Here is a 22,779-nt window from a genome sequence, read left to right on the forward strand (position 1 = left end):
TTGCTCTGGGTTTACCCTGCTCTTCTTTGTCAGGATTTTTGAGATAGAAATGGATTACCTATATATCTTCTTTTATTTCTTTTTTTATCTGAATTTTGAATTATGGGGTACAATTTTGTATAGGGATTTCCCCCAAACTCAAACCCCCCGATAGATTTTTCCCATTTATCTACAATGGTAAAGTCCTTCGTAAGGAATCATAACTCCATCAGTCTCTTAATTACGTGTACCCCAACATTGCTGGTACAGACAATATCAGACAGTCCAGCATCCCATTGTCCACACATTTCCAACAGTTTCACTGGGAATCCATCTGGAAGCAGGAATGAATGTTCCATTAAACCCCCACATCTGTATATATGATAGATCCCAGTGTTCCATCACTATACATTTACATAAATGAGAAGCCGTGAAACGAAGTCAATGACTTCAGCAGCAGCAACAATAACAAATTACAGCACCGTGGAAAAATGTGCCACTGAGAACCAACACATTGGTGACAAAAAGGAAACACAAAAGTCTCTTGAGAAAAATGATGCCACCGTGTAAACCATGAGCCAGCGATGAATTCAATAAGAGAAAAGAAAGTATTTGGAATAAATAAAGCTGAAATAAAAAAACATCAAAACACATGGGATAGAGCCAAAAAAAAACCCCAAAAACAGCATGGATCGGATTATTGAAGTTACACTTTCCCTGCTGGTTCCTCACATAAGAGAACATGTGGTATTTGTTCCTTTGTGACTGACTCATTTCACTGAGCGTAATGGTCTCTAATCCGCCCCTTCTAGTTGTAAATAGTTAATTTAATTCTTCTTAATAACTAAATAATATTCCATGGAGTAGATTCACCACAGTTTCTTTAACCACTCTTCTTTGGACACACATCTGGATTGTTTCCATGTCTTTGCTATTGTAGATTGTTATGCTGCAAATATAGGGTTACAGATCCCCTTCTCATATGCAGATTTCACTTCTTTTGGGTATATTCCTAGGAGTGGGATAGCTGGATCGTATGGCAGTTTTATTTGCAATTCTCCAAGCACTCTCCATACTGATTTCCACAGTGGCTGTACTAGCCTACACTCCCACCAGCGGTGAAGGAGGGTACCTTTCTCCCCTCATCCTTGCCAGCAGGTGTTGTTAGTAGAGTTCTCAATGTAGGCCAGTCTCACTGGAGTTAGTGGTTTTCATTTGTATCTCTCTGATGGCTAGAGAGCCTGAGCATCTTTTCATGTCTGTTAGCCATTTGAATCTGTTCTTTTGAAAAACATCTCTTCATTTCCTTTGCCCATCTTTTCACAGGGTTGTTATTTTTACTGTCCCTGTGTTTCTGAAACTCTTTGTAAATCTTGGATATTATTCCCTATCACTTGTGTAGTGTGCAAACATTTTCTCCCATTCTGTTGGTTGCTTCCTCACTTTGTTAATTATTTCTTTTGCTGTGCACAAGCTTTTTAGTTTGATGTAGTAACATTTGTTCATCTTGGCTCTGATTACCTTTACTTTTGGTGTCTTTTCTAAGAAGTTCTTCCCTGTTCCTCTATCTTGGAGTGTGCTTCTTAGGTTTTTAATAATTTGATGGATTCTGGATGTAGCTATAGGTCGTTGGTCCGTTTGAAGCTGATTTTCATATAATGTGACAGGTGTGGGTCTTGCTTCTTTGTTCTGCAAGCTGCTATCCAGCTGTCTCAACAACATTTGTTGAATAGACCAGGTTTTTTCCCTGGATTGTTTTCAGTTTTCTTGTCAAAGATTAGTTGACTATACATGTGTGGATTCCCTTCTGGTGTTTCTATTCTGCTCCATTGATCTTCTCTGTTTCTGTACCAGTACCAGACTGTTTTGATAACTATTGCCCTGTAGTATGTCTTGAGGTCTGGAATTGTGATTCCTCCAGCTTGATTTCTATTCTTCAGGATAGCTTTAGCTATTCATGGTCTCTTGTGTTTCCAGATGAACTTTTGTAGCATCTTTTCTATTTCTGACAAGAATGTTGCTGGGATTTTGATTGGGATTGTGTTGAATCTGTATATGACTTTTGGCAATATGGTAATTTTGATGATGTTGATCCTGCCAATCCAGGAACATGGAAAGTTTCTCCATTTTTGAAGATCTTCTTCTATTTCCTTTTAAAATGTTTTATAGTTTTCATCATAGAGGTCTTCCACATATTCACTTAGCTTAATTCCTAGGTATTTAAGATTCCTCTCCTCTTTTCTTTAAAGGGGACTGCACTTACAATTTCTTTCTCATCCATGGAATTATTTGTGTACACCTGTGTCATCAACTTGTGTTCATTAATTTTGTATCCTGCTACCCTGCCAAAGTCTCTTATGAGCCCCAGCAGTGTCTTGACTGAGTCTTTTGGTTATCCTATGTAGAGAATCATGTCATCTGCAATTAGAGATAATTTCAGTTCCTCATTTCCAATTTGGATTGCTTTCATTCCTTTTTCTTGCCTAAAGCTCTGGCAAGGACTTCCAATACCATATTGAAGAGTACTGCTGACAGTGGACATCCCTGTCTAGTTCCAGATTTTAGTGAAAAGCTTCTAATCTTTCCCCATTTAGAATGATGTTGGCATTGGGTTTTTCGCAAATTGCTTTGATTATGTTGTAGAATGTTCCTTCTTTGCCTATCTTGCTTAGTTAGGGCTTTCATCATGAAGTGATGTTGGATTTTATTGGATGCCTTCTCTGCATCTCTTGAGATGATCCTATGGTTTTTATTTTTCCATTTATTGATGTGATGTATCACATTTACTGATTTGAGAATGTTGAACCATCCCTGCATGCCTGGGATGAGTCTCACATGGTTTGGGTGAATGATCTGCCTGATGTGTTGTTGGATCCTGTTGGCTAGTATTGTGCTGAGGATATTTGTGTCTATGTTCATCAAGAATATCAGTCTGTATCTCTCTTTTTGTGTTGTTTCTCTATTTGGCTTTGGTATTACGGTGATGTTAGCTTCATAGAAAAAGTTTGGAAGGATTGCCTCTCTGTTGTTTGGGAAAGCTTGTGTAGGATTGGGGTAAGTTCCTTTTGAAATGTTTGGTAGAATTCAGCAGTGAAGCCATCTGGTCCAGGACTTTTCTTGGTTGGGAGAGCTTTAATTACCAATTCAATCTCAGTCCATGTTATTGGTTCATTTAGATTAATTGCTTTTTGATTCAATTTTGATGGATTGTACGTATCCAAAAATCTATCCATCTCTTCTAGGTCTTCTGATTTGTTCACATATAGCTGCTTGTAACAGTTGCTGATAATTCTCTTTCTGTCTGAGGTATCTGTTGTTATATCTCCTTTCTGGTCTCTGATACTATTGATGTGTATTTTCTCCCTCTTTTTTTGATTAGTTGGGCTAGTGGGGAGTCTATTTTGTTGATTTTGTCAAAGAACCAGCTCTTTGATTCATTGATTCTATGTATAGTTCTCTTGGTCTGTATTTGGTTTATTTCCTCCCTTATTTTGATGATTTCTTTTTTTCTACTAATCTTGGGATTGCTTTGCTGTTGTTTTTCTAGTTCCTTCAACTGTAAGGTTAGCTGATGTACTTGATACTTTTCTAGTTTCTTGATATAAGCACTGATCGAAATGATTTTTCCTCCTAGCACCACCTCAATTGTGTCCCATAAGCTTTGGTATGTTGTGTTGATGCCTTCATTTGTTTCAAGCAATTTTTTAATTTTCCCTTTCATTTCCTCTCTAATCCATTGCTCATTTAGTAACACATTTTTCAGTCTCCATGTGTTTGCAAATCTTCTTGGGTGTTTTGATTTCTTGGTCTCAGGCTTTACTCCATGATGGTCTGAGAAGATGCATGGTATAATTTTTGACTTTAAAATTTGCTGAGGTTTGTAACATGGTCGATTCTAGAGAAGGCTTCATGTGCTGACGAAAAAAAAGTGTTCTCTCTCTCTAGGATGAAAGGTTCAGTAGATGTCAACTAAGTCCATTTACTCCAGAGTTTGGGTGAGTTCTGCTGTTTCTTTGCTGAGTTTCTTTTTTTCTTTTTTTTTTAATCTGTCCGTTGATGTGTTGGAATCTATTTCTCCCTTCAAACCCATTAATATTTGTTTCATGTAGGTAGATGTCTTGGCACTTGCTGAATGGATCCTTTGATCATTATGTGGTGTCCTTCTTCATCTCTTTTGATGTTCTTCACATCAAAGTCCATATCATCCGACATAACAATGGCTAAACCTGCATATTTTTCCTTTCCATTCACTTGGAATTGATGGCTACCACGGTGAGGGTGGAGTTTTCTCCAACCCAACCTGGAACAGATGGTGGAATTCTGGCGGGCCCCTCAGGCAGTGAGACCACCATTGCACCAATGAGGGACACAGACCCATATCCCCCCACCAATAAGGGCCAAGGCGAGCCCCGTCTCGGCTTCCGTGTCAAGGAGAGTCTAAAAGGGCGTCTTCCCAGTCTCTTCGGCGCTCTTCTTCCTCTGCAGCCCACTCCTTCACGTCTGTCCTTTCTGCTGCGTGGGGAAGGGAAGCCCGTGACCGTGGTTCCCTGAAACAAAGGCCATCTCAATTCTTTACATATATTTGGCGGAGTTATTATTTTCCCTGCTGGTTGGCAAATCTAACATTTTGGCCAGCAGCGAATCTAACCGGAATATCTTCCCCCTCCTTTCACTTTGTATCCTCTGATCTTTGTTGGTGAGATGTGTCTCCTGTATGCAGCAGACAGCTGGGTTTTGTTTTTTTGATCCAGTCCTCTAATCTATGGCGTTTGATTGATGAGTTTCAGCCATTTACATTCAGAGTTATTATAGATGAGGGGTATTTGGTCCTGTCATTTTGGCGATGTGTTGTTCTTTGGTTGAGTCTTCTGTTAGCCTTTTAGTGGGGTGTTCTCCACATTTGCCTTTGGTTTTGGTAGCTGCTATTCCTTTTTTCTTTCAGGGGAATATTATTGAGTATCTTTTGTAGGGCAGGTTTAGATGAGGCAAATTCTTGAAGTTTTTCTTTATTGTGGGAGAATTTTATTTCATTTTCAAAGACAAAGGAGAGCTTTGCAAGATACATTATTCTGGGCTGAAAATTTTTCTCTATTAGAATCTGGAATAAGTCCATTCTCTCCCGGCCTGTAGTGTTTCCTCTGAGAGGTCAGCTGTTAGTTTGATTGGGGTTTCTGTATCTGTCACTCGATTTTTTTCACGTGTACATTTAAGGATTTGTTGTTGTGGTGGTTGTTGTTCAACTGAAAAGAGCTTGATTATCATGTGTCGTGGTGAAGTTCATTTTTGTTCAATGCTGTTGGGACTTCTATGCCCCTCCTGTATATTGTTTTCCAATTCTTTCTCCAGATTAGGGAAGTTTTCATTTATTATTTTATTTAATACACCTTTAATCCCAACTTCTCTTTCTCTGCCTTCTGGAACTCCCATAATTCTTATGTTGGGCCTTTTATCATATCTTTTAATTCTTGGATACTTTTTTTTTTTTTAAAGATTTTATTTTTATTATTTTGTTATTGGAAAGGCGGATGTACAGAGAGGAGAGACAGAGAGGAAGATCTTCCATCCGATGATTCACTCCCCAAGTGAGCGCAACGGGTCGATACTACGCCGATCCGAAGCCAGGAGCCTCTTCTGGGTCTCCCACGCGGGTGCAGGTTCCCAAAGCTTTGGGCCGTCCTCGACTGCTTTCCCAGGCCACAGGCAGGGAGCTGGAAGGGAAGCGGGGCTGCCGGGATTAGAACCGGCGCCCATATGGGATCCCGGGTGTGCAAGGCGAGGACCTTTAACCACTTGCGCCACCGCGCCGGGCCCAATTCTTGGATACTTTTATTTACCTTGTCCTAGCTCTGTTTCCAGCTTTTTGTTTGTTTCTCTGGTGACAGGAAATATCTTCCAATTCTGAGAGCCCGGATCGCTGCCAGAGTCTGGATTGCTGCTCGCGGATTGTTGGTGGGTTTTTCTGTCCACTGCAACACTGCTCTGCTATCGCTGCCGCTTCCTTGTGTCCAGGGAGTCTCCAGGTGCCCCTTGCTTACTGCCTGACCCCGATTTTCCCCTGTAATCTGCTGCTTGTACTTCACCTTGTCTAGATTCTCCATCACACCAAATGTGTCTCTACCCTAATCCACCATCTTGCCCAGCTATTTTCTCTTATTTCTCATGTGTTATTCTGGCTTCCAAGAATTTAGTGCTACACATTTGCCCTTGACACTGCTGTACCTATACTCTTTATCCAATACTATATGTGTGTGTGTGTGTGTGAGATCTCTGCACCAACACCCATTGTGAATCACATGGCACTTACTCCTGAAAGCCACAAAGATGGCAGGAGAGCTCAAGAGTTAGCCAGGCAATTGAGGCACTCTTCCTTCCTGAACAAGACTTTGTGTTCTTCTAGAGAGACACTTTAGAAAGGGCAGGCAAAGGCGCCCACCATCACTAGTACTCACTGGGGAGAGGTGGGGAACGTCCAGTCCTGCCCATGAAACACCCTTTAGCCGTCTGCTCTGGTCCTGCCAGGATAACCACAGGTGGAACCTAAAATTTAATAAATTACAATAGGCCATTTTTTAAGGATGATATTCCTGTGTCACTGGTGAATGATATTACAAATTTCCAAATGACCTTTGGCAGAAATGGCTCCTCCACCTGTGCTTAGGGAAACACACATGAAAAGCAGGGTGAGGCAGATGGCTAGGAGTCCATGAGAACGGGGAGAAATGGCATGCTGTAAGTGTGGAAAGTCCTGTGTGATAGTGCAGCCATGGAAAGCTGTCTCACAGTTCCTCAAAACAGTTAAGATGATAAAATACACTGACAGACACTCCATCATCACGGACAGTGACACAGAGCCAGTGTCAGTGTGTGACTCAACAACTCTGCTCTCGCTGCACCCCAGAGGCAGACTGAAACCAGCACTGCTGATGCATCATGCAGCACAGCTGACGGCAGAACAACCCCAGACTGCCTCAAGAGGTCAATCAACAAACAGCAAAACACTATTTCCTTCTTTGTGCTGTAATGGGTGGAACACGGTATTCTACAGAAAGGAACATTCCAACCGCAAGAAGAAATAGTTACATGCCGCGAACAAGCCTTGAAAGTGTAGTGTTCAGTGAAAGGCGGGAGGATCCACATTGCATGAGCCCATCAGTGCACTATGGACATGACAGGCAGCTCCGCAGGAGCAAGCAGACCAGCTCTGCTGTGTCCCCTGCTGGACATATGGGCAGGGCGTTGCTCTGGGGCTGACTGGAACATTCTTTAGTTAGCAGAGAAGGCGCTACACTGCAGTCAACGTCTAAAATACGACACAGTGACAGTAAAGGATGGAATTCCACTCTGTGGAGTCTACTTTCCAAGTCTCTCGTCGGCTGTGGAACCCAGCAGGAACCCAACCACGTGACCCTAACATGGCTGCTTCCTTGGAACGGGGAACAGAGCCGGACTCCAGCGACATGCGGGTAACCCAAGTGGTGACTTAGCCACTAAGCCAAAGAAATGGTGAAAGCCAGGAGACATGTTTCCTAGGGACCAATGCGCAGTGAGACCAGTGACACCACACGCCAGGCTAAGCCACAGGCACATGGCAGAGGGTGCCTGGAGGAGCTGTGGGAGTGAGGTCGAGGCACACATCCATGGGAGTTCAGGTCTGAAAGAGGACCCCAGGCAGGTGCAGGATCAGGTCAGGGCTGAGGGGAGGACAGAGCATGGGAAAGGTACAAGATTCCCTGGAGACACATCTATGGGAGCTTGGGTCTGAAAGAGGACCCCAGGCAGGACCCAGCTGGTGAGGCCGCTCTAGGTGAGGCTGCTCTAGGTGGCTGTGTTAACACTGAGCCCCGCCCAGGGCCACCCGGGGTCTGGCACATACCCTTCTCTGTTTACAAGGACATGCTCTCTCTGCTACCTTGACGTAAGATGCTTTCCCCAAAATTTCAGGTTCATGTGAGTCTCATGGCGGCGGCATGTTTGGAGAGTTGCTTGCTTGAATCCTGTACTACGAACTCATTGATGGGCAGGTCCTTCCTGAGTCCCGTGCCCAGCAGAGTCCAGCAGGGGACACAGCAGAGCTGGTCTGCTTGCTCGCACACTCAGCTGACCTCAAACGGGCACCTCACAAGAGGTGCTGCCTGAGGGAAGGAAGGGCCCACTGAGGTGGGGAGCTGAGAGGGGGCAGAAGGGAGCAGGCAGCTAGAGGAAAACATCAACCTAGAAGAGGGACACAGGCTTGGAAGGAGGCACTGGGCACTCCAGGATGTGGGGTCAGAAGTGACATCACTAGGGTGACCCCTGAGAGCAGCAGGGGAGTAAGGAGGAAGGGGGTTCCAGAGCAGCAGGGTACTCCTGCTACTGAAGGGCAAGGTGGGGGCACAGAGGGCAGCGCTCGCCTCTGCAGGCAGGTGGGGGTAAGAGGGCAGCCTCTGCAGGCAGGTGGGGGTAAGAGGGCAGCCTCTGCAGGCAGGTGTGGGTAAGAGGGCAGCCTCTGCAGGCAGGTGGGGGCACAGAGGGCAGCGCTTGCCTCTGCAGGCAGGTGGGGGTAAGAGGGCAGCGCTCGCCTCTGCGGGCAGGTGACCCGAGGTTCTGTGGTCGCTCCTGGAAGGCATATGAGCTTCACTTTGCATTTTCCTGCATGTCTAGTGCATTTTCCGGAGTCACACCTTGTTATTTTGTTGGTGGCAGTCATCAGCAATTTCACTATGAGGACACTCAGGCAGTCTGCTTATCTGATCTTTCCCAGACATCAGCTCAGAGGAAACATGCACACTCCTTCTCATGAACACGCCTTGGAGTCACTCGAAGCTTTCAAGTCACGTCCGCCCTCCCATAGCTCTGACAGCATCGTGAACACCTGCATCTTACCACTGTGCGGTCAGAGTAGAAAACACGTCATCTCCCTCCGGTTCCTGGAATAACTTCAGGAGTTCCTCATCCCCAGACAAATGTGCAAGAATGCGCAACTCGATCTGTGAAAAGTCTGTCAGACAGAGCTGTGTGTTAACCTGGAACTCCCCTCATTGTGGCTACCTACTCAGAGTCAAGGCGAACACCTGCCCCTCATCTACTGGGCCCCTCTGGCCTCAGTGCCAGTGCCAGTCCCTCTGCTGGAAGTCCAAGAGCTAGCCACACCTCAGGGTGACCAGTAGCCTTATTCAGCAAGCAGCTCTCTAGAAAAGGCCTGCACTGCCCTTCTCCCAGAGGGGCTGACAGTGGGCAGGACGTGAAATGGGGACAATGGAGTGAGGTCATGTGGTGACAGAGCATCTGCTCATATGTGTGCGGGTGCCCACGCACACAGGGCAGCTGCTCTGGGGAGTGGGCTGAGTAGCAGGAATGAGAGGCAGGGCCAGCTGCCATGCTGGAAGAGGGGCAGGGTGACCACTGTGGCTGTGGGTCAGTGAACCACAAGGACAGGCCGAGGGCCATCAGGCAGAGGGTCGAGGGAGAGAACAAGGAGACAGCAGGCCTGTCCCTCCACACTGCATGACAATGTGTTTCAGGGCTCCTCTGAGCATATGAGTTTTGGAGTTCAATGAAATCGAACGAGACTCCAAGGCAAGTGAAATGATTATTATGTAATGTCCAGGTGTGTGGTCATCTCTTGCCATGAACAAGAAGTGCCTTGAACAAAATAAGTGTGGGGTTTTTATAGCAAGTATCTGTGGGAAAATCAGTAGCTACATGATATTGGGTAAATACATAATGGGGGCTATTTAGTGACAGAGCAGGTAAAGATTTACAATGTTTAGGATTCTGATCCAATTACTTCAATAAAGATTTACGATGCAAAAGCTCAGGATTCCAATCCTATCACTTCAGTGTAGACAGAAATAGCACGCCTCGAAGGTAACTGTCCTTCCCAGAAATTCCCACAACTCCAAGATCATTCCTATCTCCAGTTTGCTTCCTGGTGTTTCAGACAGCAGGGTTTTTTCCCATGACAGGATGCAGGCATTAGGAGATTCCAGAGTTCCAGGAATACATTCACCTTGACAAGTGACCCTATCACCCACGTCCTGTCCCTGGCATCTGACCTGCGTGGAAGCCAGGAGGTGGCCATGGGGACACCTGCTGTCCGCAGCTGGCACGTACCTGCTGCCAGGAAGCTGTGGCCCGCAGAAGAAACCAACATGGCCCTCGGGGAGATGGCGGGGATCTCATCTTCGTCACCTGAGCCGTGATTTTGAGAGAACATTGTGAGTTTGCACGAGCAGACCCTGCATATACTTAGACACAACTATTTTAAAATCATTATAACGTAAAAACCTAGATTTTTCATTTTTTCTGATTATATTTTATTTAACACTAGGTTTTTATTTTCTGATATTTTATTTAAAAGTAAGTCCTAGAATTCCACTATATTTTCATTATTAGAAAGTTTCATTTCATTTAGAATATTCTTCATGAAGAAAACATCAAGTATCGCTCCCAGAGAGCATTCAATGAGGGCCGTCTGGGGCCGTCTGGGCGTCCCTGAGGGGGAGACGTGGGACCACACCCGGCTGCCCACTGAGGCACAGCAGCTTATCACTGCTTCCCACGGGCGGTCTGCCCGGCTGAGCAAGGACTGCTCCACAGGCTTCACGCTTTGCCTCCATCTCAGGGCAGTGCTCGGAGCAGGGTCATGGGGCGGCCGAGTGAATGTTGACCGGCCCAGACACAGAACTTGTCCCTGTTCAGCGCCGTGACCACCAGCCTCGCAGCAGAATAGAAAGAAGTGTTCAAGTCCTCTGACAAACACTTCCAGTCATTTTCAAGCTTTAAGAAAAGCCAGTGCCATCATGTGCCTGTGTGTGTGTGTGACTGTATATGTGTCTGTGTGTGTATGTCTGTTTGTCTGTGTGTGTTTCTCCGTCTTGGTGTGCCTGTGTGTGTGTGTCTCTACGTGTGTCTGTGTTCTTTGAGGGAAGTTGGGAGGGGAGAGATAGTAGGAAGCAAGTTACTTTCCTTATATAATTATTATCTATTTTAACTTGCAAACTGCTGGAAGGCAGTTACTCCCTCATGTTAGCTCTTTTTAAATTTTTAAAATGTGTAAGTCCTGGTCATTTAAACAAAGAAGAAAACCTCAGGAGAATGAAGCTGCTAGTTACATAAAAACATAATTACAAACATTTCCAGGCTTCCAAAACACTACTCAATATTTTAGCATGAAAAAGAGGTGTTACCTTTAATATTCTGAGGTTTAGCAATGTGAATTGGGTGCTTGGAGATACCTTGGATATTCTGTTAACAAGAAAAGAAAGCTTCAGTTGAAATATACTTTTTATTTTTTAGAAATTAAAATTGATTACTTCAATCTTAAGTGGGTTTTCTCTGTCTTTTGCCCACAGTGGCTAGGAACAGGCTTGGGTCACAGCTAGGAATCCCATAGGGGTGGTAGAACCTTGAGTGCCTGAGCCCCTGCAGCAGGGCTGCATCCTAGATATGGCACAATGAGCCTGTATTTAAAATGCATTATTTTACGAAACATCTTCTGGCTCTCTCCCATGTGTGTGCAGGGTCCCCAGGCTTTGAGTCACCCTCTACTGATTTCCCAGGCCACAAGCAGGAAAGTTAGAAGGGTTTTGGAGTAGTCAGGGCATGAGCCAGTGCCCATATGGGATCCCAGCACTTGCAGACAGAGGATCAGCTTGTTATGCCACCAGGATAGCCCCTTGGTTTCTCTTCCTTAGGGACATGCTAAGACAAACATTATTATATTCACTGTTGGAGTGGGTCTGCAGATATTAATTCAGTGACTTTCAGGTTTTATGCATGTTAGAATCACACAATGCTTTGTAGCAAATACACACAGGATAAGCTTGACAAGAGGGACTGTACACACAAAGCAGACATCAAGATGGACCAACAGAAATGACCCAATCCAAAGGAGGAGATGTGTGCAGACCAGCTGGACTAAACCACAGCACCAGCTGGAGAGTGCTAGGACTGGGTGTGAGTCATGTGAGGCTGGACTATAGTATCCCCTGGCAGATGCAAGATCCAAGGCTGGCAGCATGTCAGGCAGGGGGATTGTGAGCACTCCCCTGCTTGGTTGTACCTACAACTGGTGAGCGCAAGAACCAAGACTGGAGGCAGGCCAGGATGGGCATGGAGGTGGCAGCTGTCAGCATAAGAGAGGGCTGGGTCTGGGGGCGGGTGAGGTAGGCTGAGCTAAGCTCCAGCACCCATGAGTGTAGCCAAGAGCCAGATGGGATGTGGGCTGGGCCAGGCTAGGCCACAGCTGTAACTGGCACATGCAAAACCCGGGGCTGAGGCAGCCTCGGTGGGAGCTATTGGGCGTTGCCCTGACTAGGCCACTGTACCTGCTGATGTGCATGAGGACCAGGTCTGTGTTGGGCTGGCTGGGCTGGGCTACAGCGCCCATCAGTTCCCATGAGTTACAGGGCTGAGGCAGAACTGACCAGGCAGCTATACCCACCAGTACGTGCGCTGGCTGGTGCAGATGACATGGCACACCTGACCATGCACTGCCTGGCACACACTGGACTCAAGTCTGAGGTCAGCCCAGGTGAGGCTTCTTGGGGGACTCTGCGTGTACAACACCCTGAGAGGGACAGCCAGGGTGGCAGGGCAGGCAGCCCGCTTGGGGGACTCTGCGTGTACAACACCCTGAGAGGCACAGCTAGGGTGGCAGGACGAGCCTGCTTGGCCTGTGATGACCAGAGTCAGACTCCAGAAGAAAAGAAAAACACAAGCCAACATCCCTGAGAATTATGGACACGATGATCCCCATCAGAATATTAGCACACTGAATCCAGTAACAGGAAAAGGATTATACATCATACCAAGTGAGAGTTATCTTAGGAATGCAAATGGCTTAAAATCCAAAACTCATTAGTGTAACATATCGTATCAGAATATATATACAAAAACACCACTTCATCAGAAAACGTATTGAAAAGGATCAACAAACATCATACTAAGATGACTAACTAGGGAAAGAAAAACCTTTCCATCTAATAAAAAACATGTATACAATTGCTCACTTTAAGAAGTTCAGTGTCAAAGTCTGGATAAAACAGTTCCTAGCCAACAGCACGTCAAACCAGCATCGAGTTGGACTGTAATTAATGCATGCACCCAAAAGCTATAATTAATGTACACGGCCTGGGAAGCAGTGTGTTGTCACGCCAACCAGCAAATAAGTATGCCACTCCTAGAGTCACGTCCCACAGCACATGAAACAAGCTGCTTTGCAAAGGAAACAGGACTGTCCCCTGAAAGCAGAAATCTTAAGTTGAAATGCATAGTTTTACATGACTTTGCAGACAGCCTTTTTAGATAATTAAACATCCATTTTTATGTCTTAAATAATACATTTTATTTTTGATGATGTTTACATAGTTCAGAGGGAGGCATGCCCATGTGGAACACCGATTATGGTAGGAAGGGTCAAGGAATAGGGGAAAGTGGATGAGACAGCTGCCTCCAATTTTTGGGGGAAGCAGGGAGAGAAGGGGTGAGGACTGCTCCCTGCAGCCCAACTGCATTAGCATCTGGGAATTGGGGACTGCCACCGGATCTCACCCCAGGGTTCCCAGTGTGAAGCCTGTTCTGAGAATACTGCTTAGTGGTTCAGTAGTTCTGAGGTGTTGATTTTGTTGTTCCAAGGTTGAGGAAATCCTCCCAAGGCCCACTGGTTGACACATGCACCTTAGAGTCTTTACTCACTGTCAAAACTTCACTGGGAGAGCTGTGCAGTTTGTTCTGCCCTCCGTGGTCCTGGACGTCCTCTGCAGGCCTCGATGAACTAGCTGTCATGTCCCGATGTGCTTCTGGGCGTGCCGTCCACCGCACAGGCTCCAGCACCCGAGCAGGCCCAGTTGTGACCCATGTACCCCACGGTCAGCGCACAGCTCCTGTGATTGTCACCGTGGTTGGAGTTCTGAGTCCTGTGTTCCAGTTGTGGATGGGGTCCCCAAAGGAACCACAACAGAAGTGACCCTGACTCCTGCGTGTGCCAGCCAGTATGGGGTCCAGCTCAGTTCATTGCCCATATCAACCTACACACAGTGGCGGTTTCAGTCACCTGGTCAGTTCTATCTCCAGTCCTATCTCACACGCAAACCAGTGGATGCTGCAGCCCAGCCAAACCCTGTCCACCACACACTTGGCCTTCACACATAACCAGCAGGAACTGCAGCCTGGTTGGAGTTGCAATAACCCCCACCATGCCCACTCTCAGCCCCAGTTCCTGTGCATGTCAGTATGCACAACAGACTGGTCAAGTATGTCTTACATCCCATGAGGCCCTCCTGCCCTGCAGAGGCCTGTGCCTGGCGCCTCTCCGTCCCCACTTCCAGTTGATGCAGACCCTGAGGGCTACAGTCGGTGGCACCAGTGGCCAGGTCCTGGTTAGCTGGACTTTTGGGAGAGACCCAGTAGATCGGACCTTGGTCTAATAGAAAGGAATGAATAAAAATGGAACCAGACTCTGTGTGTGTTGAGAGTGAACTAAAGAGATGCACAGAATCTTCTATCACACTAAGTAACTTCTAATGAAAACAGCTGCTCAGTTACAGAAGAGTCTACAGAGAAGCAGTGAAGATTTACAGTCATCACAGGCCCTGTCCGCTTTGTTAACATTGGATGTTCCCATGGTGCGCTGGTCAGGGCTAAAAACCAACTCGACCAATGCACTCAGACCTCACCCTTTTCTGCCCCAGCCCCAGCGCAGGCCCAGGCCTCAGGCTTCTGGCTGTGATGGTTTCTCACACTGGCCTGGTCAGGCAGAGAGCTCATTCGGCGGGATCTGCCTTTCGTCATGTGCTGCTGGGTCATGTGCTCTTGGCCGGACGACCACAGGGGTGAAGCGTAGTATTCACCACATCCGACCATGGGCATGCAGCAGAACAGTATTTGCAGTAATTCTACACGAGTGATGTGTTGCTTCCGCTGTTCATGCAGCACTCATGCCAGCACTCACGGTGGTGACGCTACTCCGCATTACGATCCAGTGCTGCTCTGCTGCTCCACTCGTTCCAGATTTGGCCACTGCGTCTCTTTCTGTTGGTTCCTGAGTCCATTTTTCTTGTTTTAAAGATGGATTCATTTATTTGTTTCAAAATCAGAGTTGCAGGGAGAAGGGGATGGGAGAGACAGATCTTCTGCTTGCTGGTCTACACCGCAGACAGCAGCGACGCCCCGGTGGGCCAGGCCAGAGCCAGGAGCTTCATCTGGATCTTGCACACAAGTGAGGGGGCACAAGCACTGGGATGACATGCCATCATCTGCAAAGCATTTTCTTGCTTTCTTGCACTGTAAGATGTCTCAAGCTCATCTTGCAGATTTCACATTGCATTCCTAGAATCAGGCCATTTCTTCAAAGAGCTTTGGTCCTGCTTACTGGAAAGCAGTGTCACAGATCAAGATTGAGGGTAGGGATGGGGAACAGAGCTCTGAGGTAGCTGGTAAGCCTGCCACCTGTGACACCAGCATCCCATGTAGCCATTGGTGCGTGTTCAGGCTGCTTACTAATAACACAATCTCCACTAGGTCTCTGAGTACAACTGGAGAAGTGTGTGTAGCAAATTCCCAGGAAGGCAGAAAGGATGCAGACACCCGGGCTCCTGCCCCGACCTCCCCAGGAAGGCCTCGTGCAGACTCCCCGAGACAACATGTCCAGGGGACAACCAGGCCTGTGAGTGCCTGCTGGTGCATAAGAGCTGCCACATAGCTCATGTGTGCTGTCCTCCAGGCTTCACACACCACGTTAACGCCCAAAGACCAAGGGCAATTGGGATGACCACACATGCCCAATACCAGGTGGGAGAAGTGATCAGTAGTCACCATGTACAGACACTGTGCCTCCCAGAGGGGCTGCATTCCCCATGCACCGCCTCAGGAGTGAGGCCGGGAGCCCGCACCCAAGGTACATGATCGCACAAACAAGACGCCGACCCTGGCATCTGCTCGGCTGGCAAGGGCTGTGCACTGCTGGGGTCTGTGCAGTAGGTGTGGATGGCACGAAGGTGTGAAGAGAACAGCTCCCTTGCTTGGCAGGGCCCGGGGAGCTTGCAGCTGTTTGGCAGGGCCCGGCGGATTTCTCTCTGACCACCCTGACGCTGTTTCACTCCCTGGCTGCATGGACACTCAAGCACCTCACTAAGAATTCTGTAATCTATTGAGGCATTGTTGTTTGCTCCTGTGAGACAGTTTTTGCAACTGATGTGAGCTTGAGAGTTGATGTCACTGATAATATCTTGGTGAGTGAGCCTTTGACAATTTACACACAGGAGCACAATTAAGCCCATGCCATTTTTGGACACCTTATTGGGTACTTAACCATTGTCTTAGAATTTGGCCCAGACATGCAGCACTCCTTCAGGGAAGGGGCTTGAAAATATCCTAAATATTAATGCAAGTGATGGGAGTGAGAGCTGAAACTGCTATGGCAATAAATACAGTTATTGTTATTTCAAAGGCCAGCCTGCCTTTGCAATTTTTTAGAGCATAGAAAATGTAACTGTTTTAGCTACTTTTATAATTTTTAGCTAGAGGAATTAAGGATGCTTTTATTAAAAAAAATGCTTTTGATTATTGTCTCATTGTTTATGGGGTTATAGAGTCTGTAGTTGTAGGGAGATTAACATTTGAAATTTCTGTTTTAGATTTTAGGTTTTTTCCCTTGTAACCTATTTTCCCATTAAATGATGGGTAAATTATAGAAGTAGAAATGTGGTGGGAATGTACTACTGATTAGCAGGTAATCTCATGTGCCTTGGCCTTGGAGTCCTGGCTGTTGCTCCATGGCTGCTGTTGAAGAATGAATAATGGCTTGCTTTGAAGAATATGAATGCAGTATTTTGCAGAATTATCTTTAGGGGCACCTGCTTAGCCTTGAAGTGCAGACGGAGTGACCAAATGTCTGTACATGCCCCCCTAGTCTTGAAGTAAAAAATAGAACAATTAGTTGCTTGTGCAGAAGCTTGAGAGGGGTTTTGAGTAAATAAAAAGGACAGCTTTTCTTGAGCTGTGATGAGAACGCACCAAGTGTCTGTGTCTTTCTTTATCACCGACTCCACGCACCCTTCCCGAGCTCCGAACTCGGCTGGAGCTGGACTCCGGCAATGCACCTCCTCACAATGACCAGCAGGCACCCAAGATGCTGTGGGAAAGGAGCAGGGGGGACACTCCAGGCAGACACTCAGAAGGTTCCTGATCTGAAATTCATCAGCAGCTGGAACTACACCAGCAACAAGCTGGGCAGGGTCGTTCACTGGGAGCTCAGGAGGTGAACCCAGACAAAGTACTGCTCATCCTGCTGGTCTGTTTAATTTGTTTTTTTTTTTTAAAGATTTTTATTTATTTTTTATTGGAAAGGCGGATATATAGAGAGGAGAGACAGAGAGGAAGATCTTCCGTCTGATGATCCACTCCCCAAGTGAGCACAACGGGCCGATCCTATGCCGATCCGAAGCCAGGAGCCTCTCCGGGTCTTCCACGCGGGTGCAGGGTCCCAAAGCTTTGGGCTGTCCTCGACTGCCTTCCAGGGCCACAGGCAGGGAGCTGGATGGGAAGAGGGGCCGCCGGGATTAGAACCGGCGCCCATATGGGATCCCGGGCGTGCAAGGAGAGGGCCTTAACCACTGCGCCACCGCGCCGGGCCCAGGTCTGTTTAATTTGATTTGAGCAGAGACAGAGCAGCAGTTCCAGAGGGGCAGTGCAGGAACAGGGTGCATTTCACAGCCCAGTCTGCCTTCCTCCTCCGTATCGGGCACCATTTTGTTTAAGGAGTCAAGGGCTATGGACAGTAGTGCGCATTTGCTGAGCTGGGAGTGAACTCATTTCTGGCTCAGTGAACTGCAACAACATGGCATCCTACAGGTTCCACCCAAGACAGGTCCTGTGGCCCTCAGACCTGACGGCCAACAGGTTCTGGCAAGCTCAGCAGCACCAACAGCTTAGCTATCTAGGACACCTGGTGTCTCCCTAATCCTGGGACCTGCTCCAACCGGAAGTGGGAGAAAGGCTGTGCAGACAAAGGTGCAGCCTCAGCACATATCACAGGAGGTGGAGACGGGTGGTCCAGGAGCTGGGGCTACAGAGACCATGGTGGAAGCCTAACACAAGAGCTCAGGCCTGAAACTCGCTGGAGAGAGTGGCGCAAGTGACTAAAAGAACTGAGTACTGAACACAATCAGTAAAATCAAACTGCAGACCTGTGGGTGACACAGCTTACAAACCTGCCCCAAGGAGAAGACTCTGCTAACCAGAAGTACAATGACCAAGAGCAAAAGAAGAGACAGAGGCACAATCAATATTACTGAAGACTCCACTGCAAAGGAGCAAAAGCCTTTGCCAACCTCAGAGTTCACAGAGGAGGACATCGAGAAATGGGAGATACAAAATTCAAAACACTTTATAAAGCTTCTTATCAACAACGAGAAGCATGTAAAGCAGGTGCTCAGGGAATTTAAGGACTATGTCACTCAGGAAATGAATCAAATGAAAGTGGCTACATCAGAAATGAGTAATACAGTGGAGCAAATTAAAAGTACAGTGGAGAGTCTCAAAAACAGAATGAATGAAGCAGAAGAAAGAATCTCAGAATTGGAAGATATTTCCTGTCACTAGCAGAAAAAACAAAAAGCTGGAAGCAGAGCTGGGTCAAGCAAAAAAAAAAAAATCAAGAATCAAGAGACACTATTAAAAGGCCAAATATAAGAGTTATGGGAGTTCCAGAAGGTATATAAAGATGTTTATTTAAAGAGGTAGTCAATGAAATATTAAATCAAAACTTCCCTAATACCGAGAAAGAACTCAGAAACAAGATCCAGGAGGGGCACAAAACTTCCAACAGGGTTGACCAAAAGTGATCATCACCACAACACATGATAAGCAAACTCTCTTCTGTTGAACACAAGGAAAAGAGCCTTAAACGTGCATGTGAAAAAAATCCATTAACATTTAGAGGAGCCCAGTCAGACTCACAGCGGACCTTTAGAGAAACTTTATATGCTGGAAAAGAATGAGGCAACATATTCCACATTTTAAAAGTGAAAAATTGTTGGCCCGGAATAATGTACCCAGCAAAGCTTTCCCTTTTATTTGAAAATTAAATACAATTCTTCCACAGTAAAGAAAAGCTCAAAGAATATGCCTCTTCCAGACCTGCTCTACAGACGATCCTTAAAGATGTTCTCGACAGAGAAAACGAATAGTGCCACAAAACCAAATGTGGTTAAAATAACAATGGAAGACTAAATCAGACAATGAACAGCTTATTGCTAACACAACAGGACTGGATTACCACCTATTCATATTAGCCCTGAATGTAAATGGCTTAAACTCATCAATCAGGCATCACAGATTAGTGGACTGGATTAAAAAGCAAACCCATCTATCTCACCAACAAAGATCAGCAGAAACTGCATCTTAGATTTCAATGTTTCTGTTTTTTTTTTTTCTCATATTAAATTCTTCACTGATTCACAGGTCATACAGCAGCAACATTTTCTTCAAGAAGTTTTTGATTTTCTTTTTCATTTCTTCAGTGACACATTAGTCATTCAGTAGCATGGTATTTAATTTAATGGCATTAAAAAATTTTTTTTCTTCCTGTTGTTGATTTTGTACTGTGGCTTTTCATTTAAGGGAATGTATAGTAACTGTGTAATGGAGACTATAATATCCAGATGTGAGGATACAATGCACTGTGCATCTCCACTTCCAGATCAACAATGGATCCCAATGAAACTGCTCACTATATCTTGACAACAGGATGCTGGACTCTCTGCAACTGTCCATGCCTGTAATACCAGGATACACTCAAATAGAAGAGTGATGGATTTATTACTGTTCATGAAGAACTATACTATTACAATAACACTGGGGAAATCAGTGGTGGGGAGGGGATATGGAGAGGGAGTAAGGGAAATCCCAGAGCCTATGGAACTGTATGATAAAATAGTAATAAGATGAGAAAAGAAAAAGAACACACATACACACAATAAATCAAAACAAATTAGCTACTGCAATATTTCTATGAGTCTTGATTAAAAGCAGAGCTCAAATATCCTATCAAGAACGCAAAACTTCATATAGTGGTGCCCTGAAGAAAAAATTCATTAAATGGTTGGCACTTTGGAACACAGAATGGAAAGTGTCATGATAGAACTAATTTTTTTCAGGTGTTCAGAAAACAGTGGTTAAGTTAAACCTTTTTTTTTTTTTTTTACATTGTATTATGTGACACAGTTGTAGGTACTGGGTAAGTTAAACTTATATCATGGTTTAAGTATACCATTATTTCTGCTGATGGCAGGAAAAGATAATCCTGCCACTTCCCAAGGACACTGGCCGTTCTGGGGCACACATCACTGGAGCACCAGGACCTCCTGTACGACGTGCCTTGGGCAGTGAGGGAGATCTGTGTGGGAGAGTAGCCACGAGAGGGGATGGAGGAGTGGGTGGCCTGGCAGCTCAGCCAGGGGAACTAGGCTTGTCCTTCCTTAGACCTGTAAGTCAGGTGGGAGCAGAGACAGCCTCAACTCATCAGCTCAGTTTGTGCTTGGTTAGCTGAACAGACATGGACCAGTGTCCATGGGCCCCCGGGGAGAGCTCTCAGGGCATGCAGCACCCACACTGGGTACCCTAAGCTGGACCTGCCCCACACACAGCCCTTGGAGGCTGAGGGCACAGGGCAGCCACAGTCCATAATGCCCCTTAGCCAGCCTATGCAACTGGGATCCTGCCAGAGCCAGTGTCCACTGTCACTTCCTGCTATGACGGCCTGCTGCTTGGGGACACTGCCCTCTCCTGAGTCCAGGGGCCCTGGGCACACAGTCTTCTTCTGAAATACAGTCCACCCTCATTGTGAGCCTGGCCTTGGCCTGTTTGTCTCACAGCTCACTCTGATTTAGAAAAGAGGAGCAGATTGCCACGCTAGGGAAACACAGGGCCCAGGGATGCATGCCAGGGGTGCTTGTCAGAAGAGATCCACCTGAGGCCCTCCTGCCCACACACAGTGGGTCATCAAGGCACCCCAGGAAGGTGAGGAGCAGAGCCTCAGGCCCGTGGAATCCCTGGCCCATGGAAGGCTGACCAGTCCAGGACTCCAGCCGCCAAGAATGGAGTCAGCCAGGCAGCTGTGCTCACTGTGTTTGATTCCTGGGTCTTCCCTGCCCGGCCTCCCTCCTCAAACCCCGTGGTCCACAGCTGCCTTCCCTCACACCCCACGGCCCACAGCTGCCCTCCCTCACACCCCACGGCCCACAGCTGCCCTCCCTCACACCCCACGGCCCACAGCTGCCCTCCCTCACACCCCACGGCCTACAGCTGCCCTCCCTCACACTCCATGGCCCACAGCTGCCCTCCCTCACACCCCACGGCCCACAGCTGCCCTCCCTCACACCCCACGGCCCACAGCTGCCCTCTCCTCACACCCCACGGCCCACCGCTGCCCTCCCTCACACCCCACGGCCTACAGCTGCCCTCTCCTCACACCCCATGGGCCACAGCTGCCCTCTCTCACACCCCGTGGTCCACAGCTGCCCTCCCTCACACCCCACAGCCCACAGCTGTCCCTCCCTCACACCCCACAGCCCACAGCTGTCCCTCCCTCACACCCCACGGCCCACAGCTGTCCTCCCTCACACCCCGTGGTCCACAGCTGTCCCTCCCTCACACCCCACGGCCCACAGCTGTCCTCCCTCACACCCCACGGCCCACAGCTGCCCTCCCTCACACCCCACGGCCCACAGCTGTCCTCCCTCACACCCCACGGCCCACAGCTGTCCCTCCCTCACACCCCACGGCCCACAGCTGTCCTCCCTCACACCCCACGGCCCACAGCTGTCCCTCCCTCACACCCCACGGCCCACAGCTGTCCCTCCCTCACACCCCACAGCCCACAGCTGTCCCTCCCTCACACCCCGTGGTCCACAGCTGCCCTCCCTCACACCCCACGGTCCACAGCTGCCCTCTCCTCTCCTCACACACCACAGCTGCCCTCCCTCACACTCCACGGCCCACGGCTGCCCTCCCATGACAGGGTACTGCTAACTGCCCTGCCAGCACAGTCTGCATCCTCTCTACAAGCCTGAACTCTGAAAACATAAGACCTTAAGTTGCACCAGTTAATTCAAAGGTAAAGAAATGAAACCAGACTCTCTCATGCTTGGTTTTTGCTGTGTTCTTGGACAAGTCTTGCTGCCAGCCAGCCACCTCACCCCACTCCTGAAGTAACAGAGGCCTCCTCCCCACTGGGCTGACTGCCTCTGAGAAGCACGACGTGCTGGGAACAAAATAAACCCTGGGTGGTATTTCAAAACTCTCCTTTAGCTGACTTCTGCAGTTCCACATACTTCCTGCTCCAGCCGCTCTGGGCATCATGGGTAAAGCCAACACGAGATGACCAAATAGCACCACAGGACCCAAAGAATGATACACACAGAGGTCCCAATTTCATTTATTTATGCTTGTTGAATATGTCCCAGGCTGATTAGAGAATCCAGGAACCTGGAATTTCCAGTGCTGTTTGCAAAGGAGGAAAAAAAAAAAAAAAAACCCACACCACAAGCTGTTCTCATTGAGGGGACAGGAAGGGACATCCCAGCAGACAGGGCTGCAGCTGGTGACTGCGGCTCCACCAGGCATGGTTGGCAGCACAGAGGCAGAGTTCTGGAACATTCAGCAGCAGGCCTCTGACCTTGACAACTGGCCAAGCTCTGCACGCTCCCCCACGCTGATTTCTCCCCCTGTGCACTGGCTATCGGCCCCAGCTCCCTGAGGCCGTGGGACTGAGCTCAGTCTTGCCCAAGTACAAGAATGCTGAATAAATTCTTCCTACCC

At 47.4% G+C, this 22,779-nt stretch overlaps 1 protein-coding gene across 1 annotated transcript in view; it reads right to left on the reverse strand.

The window, feature by feature from the left end:
- The window catches only part of POLN (DNA polymerase nu), a 109,439-nt gene that overhangs the window by 23,440 nt on the left and 63,220 nt on the right, over positions 1 to 22,779 (reverse strand). The window contains exons 15-17 of the mRNA XM_040966307.1: positions 11,148 to 11,205; positions 10,072 to 10,149; positions 8,842 to 8,956 (exon numbers count right to left, since the gene is read on the reverse strand). Coding sequence (XP_040822241.1) covers positions 8,842 to 8,956; positions 10,072 to 10,149; positions 11,148 to 11,205 — 251 coding nt within the window. The remainder of the gene's footprint in view (positions 1 to 8,841; positions 8,957 to 10,071; positions 10,150 to 11,147; positions 11,206 to 22,779) is intronic.

This window comes from Ochotona curzoniae, unplaced genomic scaffold (assembly GCF_017591425.1).
Source record: "Ochotona curzoniae isolate NIBS_2020 unplaced genomic scaffold, NIBS_Ocur_1.0 scaffold_4505, whole genome shotgun sequence".
Classification (NCBI taxonomy): domain Eukaryota; kingdom Metazoa; phylum Chordata; class Mammalia; order Lagomorpha; family Ochotonidae; genus Ochotona; species Ochotona curzoniae.